Source organism: Ambystoma mexicanum, chromosome 1q (genome assembly GCF_040938575.1).
Source record: "Ambystoma mexicanum isolate Mex_15411 chromosome 1q, UKY_AmexF1_1, whole genome shotgun sequence".
NCBI classification, from domain to species: Eukaryota; Metazoa; Chordata; class Amphibia; order Caudata; family Ambystomatidae; genus Ambystoma; species Ambystoma mexicanum.
This window is the reverse complement of record NC_090922.1, coordinates 1,492,463,702-1,492,467,360: the sequence shown is the minus strand read 5'-3', so window position 1 is coordinate 1,492,467,360 and position 3,659 is coordinate 1,492,463,702. Positions and strand designations below refer to the sequence as shown.

Genomic DNA, 3,659 nt, shown 5'->3' with positions numbered 1-3,659 from the left:
AAATACATCTTCTTTAAAATGTACAACTTACATCACATTTTATCAAAAACCTCCCCCTTGGGTAGTATTCAAACAGTGTCACAAAAGGAATGAATTCCCATTTGCAACTGTGGGACACTTTCTCGTTGGTGCCTGAGACAATTTTATGCCACAGTCAGACCCTGGGTGCAGGCTCGGGCTGGCTTGTAGGGCAATAGGCCCGTGGCCGAACCAAAAAAGCGAAATGCTTGAGTGGGGGCCAGTTTTTTGGCCAATGTGGGGCAGTTTGATGAGTTACTTCGCTTTGAAGCTAAGTTTCGACCAGCGTTGCTGAATAAATGTTCGTTAAAATGTACAATGTGCATCCCATTTTATCAAAAACCTCCCTCTTGGGTACTATTAAAACAAAACAATGTCACAAAAGAAAATGTTCACATTGCAATGATGGGCGACCTTTTCGTTGGCGCTGGAGACTACTTTATGCCCTAGTCAGACCCTGGGTAACTGCTTTTTTTCAACAATCTTTCTAGATCTCTTGGAGATCCTCCAAAAATTTCGATACCAGTTCATCACCTGCCACACAAAGTGCAAGTAATTCCCCAAGTATGATGGATTCTTCAACAAAGTAGACGAGCTATCATCTGTGTAGATTCATGTCCATTTCAAAGACACAGCAAAATTACAGTCATTCCACCAAACACTGCGCATTATGGGAAGGGAATCTTTTATATAAGAATGACATATGCATGATTGGGAATGTTCACACACTTTTCAAAGACCAGGAGTAGGGGGATTCATATACAGTATAAAGTATGCGTTATGCAGCTATAGTGAAAAGGATTGTGGGTAGGTCCTAGTTCCGTTGCTTGGTGTTCACTGATAATCAGTCCGTCTGCTTTCCTTTCAATGCTGCCACATGCTGAGGTTCCGCAGCGCTCCTGCGTAAATCAGTCTAAAGCAAATTAAAAAAATTAAAAAAAACAACAGCACTCAGTTGGACGTATAATTAAAGCAAGAGACTACCTTTCCCCTGAATCCTGGACTGAGTCTTACGGAAACAACATGTGCTGGTTCTAGAGAAAACTTCTGTACCATTTGGAAAGGTCTCTGAGCCGAACTTACTAGTCATCTTCATTACTCGGTCCTAATCTTCCTCGTCCCAGTACTAAACAGTGAGGTGTCTCACCTCAAACAGGAACACCTTTTCTCTTTTCATGCTTTTTTGACTTTTCCACCCACCCCCGGGCATAACAGCCCACCTCACATGGCAACAACAGTCACTACCAACTGCCCCGAAGGCCCATTTGACATCGGGGGAGGGGAGGCGGGAAAGACGTATTGGGACAAAGAAGAGTAGGACTATGCATAGCTCTCAACTCACACACTTTTGGCCGCCTTGTAAACAGGTGACTCACCCACCTGTTACATCCGCCCTGCGTCCCTCTACGCCAGGGGTCCTCAAACTTTTTAAACAGGGGGCCATGTTAACGGTCCCTCAGACCGTTGGAGGGCCGGACTATAGTTAAAAAAAAAACTATGAACAAATACCTATGCACACTGCATATATCTTATTTTGAAGTGAAGAAACAAAACGGGAATAAATACAATAAATACAATATTTAAAATGAAGAACAAGTAAAGTTAAATCAACAAACTTACCAGTATTTCAATGGGAACTATGGGCCTGCTTTTGGCTAACGAGATGGTCAATGTCCGGTTCCATATTTGTCACTGCTAGTCGTAACAAGTGATGCAAGTGTCTAGATCTGGTTGGAGATTTCAGATGTTTCATTCTGGAAAAAGTCTGTTCACAGACATAAGTGCTGCCAAAGATGGTTGCCATTTTGAGTGCATGGTTCCTGAGATGAGGATATGTCTCGGAAGGGAGAGATGCATAGAAACTATGAAGGCTGCTTGACTTGAATGCGTCTTTCAGAGAGTCACAATTCTGCAGTTCAGCCAGTTCCATTTGGTAAATTGTATCCACATTTTCAATGTCAATAGAAAATGGGTTACGGAAAAGCTGTATGTCCTGTTCATGGAGATGAAGCTCTTTAAATCTAAATTGGAACTCCTTTTGCAATTTTTCTAGTGAATCCACACATGTTTTGTTTGGGAATGCAACCAATGGTTTTTCTGCTAACAGATTTTGAGTTGTGGGTAGATGGCAGAAGTTTTCCTCCTTCACTTGTTTGAGGAGGAGGCCTAATTTTACTTCAAATGCTTTGACATGTGATTGCATATCACAGATGAGCTTCCCTTTTCCTTGAAGTTGCACATTGAAACTGTTGAGTAGCTCTGTTACATCTGTTAGAAAGGCAAGGTGCCATTTCCATTCTGCATCATTGAGCTCTGGTACTTCTTTGTTTTTTGAAAGAAGAAAAGCTGTAATCTGTGGAAGTAAGTCATAGAAACGTTTCAAAACTCTCCCTCGACTCAGCCAACGGACTTTTGTGTGGTACAGAACATCTCCATAGTCAGCATTTAGCTCAGACAGAAATTCCTGAAATTGTCTGTGCTTTAGTGCATGAGCTCTAATGAAGTTAACACAAGATACCACAATTGTCATAACAGAGTCAAACTTCAGTGATTTACTACACAGCGCTTGTTGGTGGATGAGGCAGTGTATGGCTATTGGATGAGAATAATTATGTTTGTCCATCTCTTGGTTAATGCGAGCAATTACTCCTTTCTTAGACCCCACCATGCTAGGAGCACCATCAGTTGTCACACTGGCTAGTTTAGCCCAGTCCAGCTCCAAACCATTCAAAGTTTGGCAAACCTTTTCATAGATATCCTCTCCTGTAGTTGTTCCTTTGATGCTTTGCAGTGCAGCAAGCTCTTCTGTGACTTCGAAATTGTCATTCGTCCCACGAATAAAAATTAAAAGTTGTGCAGAATCACGAACATCATTGCTTTCGTCAAGTGCCAAGGAAAAATAGGAACGTTTATTTGTCAGGTTTTGCAAATGCTGATACAGATTGTCTCCCATTTCTTCAATCCTCCGTGTAAGTGTAGGTCCTGAAAGACTCACTGTACTAAATAAATCGGCCTTCTCTGGACACATCTCTTTGGCAACAGAAAGAAGGCATTCTTTAACAAATTCTCCCTCCACGAATGGTCTGCCAGTGCGCGCTATTAGCTTGGCAACTTGAAAACTTGCTCTCAGTGATGAAATATTTAGCTGCTTCTGCTTCACAAAAGTATTTTGCTGAGCTGTCAATGTATTTTTCAGTTTTAATATTTTATCTTTTCTCACTTCTCCGACCAAACAATCATATTTATCTTTATGTTGAGTTTCATAGTGTCGACGCAAATTGTATTCTTTGAACACAGACACTATATTCTGGCATATCAGACACACAGCTCTTTCCTTGTACTGTATGAAAAAGTAATCATAAGTCCACTGTTCTTTGAATATCCTACACTCCGAGTCAATTTTTCTCTTTCTTGGCATCATTGTTTCCTAGGGATTCCAAATTGCTATTAGTAAAATACCAATAAAAACAATATACCAGCAACATTCCCCCACATTAGGTGCAATATAGTCCCCCACATTAGGCTGGCAGTATAGTTCCCCCACATTAGGCTGGCAGTATAGTCCCCCACATTAGGTTGGCAGTATAGTTCCCCCCACATTAGGCTGGCAGTATGTTCCCCCACATTACGTTGACAGTATA

At 41.4% G+C, this 3,659-nt stretch overlaps 1 protein-coding gene across 1 annotated transcript; it reads right to left on the bottom strand.

The window, feature by feature from the left end:
* Positions 1-1,645: 1,645 nt before the first annotated feature.
* LOC138563144 (general transcription factor II-I repeat domain-containing protein 2-like) lies at positions 1,646-3,439 on the bottom strand. The gene has a single exon (XM_069642819.1). It carries the CDS (start codon positions 3,437-3,439, stop codon positions 1,646-1,648), a length of 1,794 nt encoding a protein of 597 aa, XP_069498920.1.
* Positions 3,440-3,659: the final 220 nt, after the last annotated feature.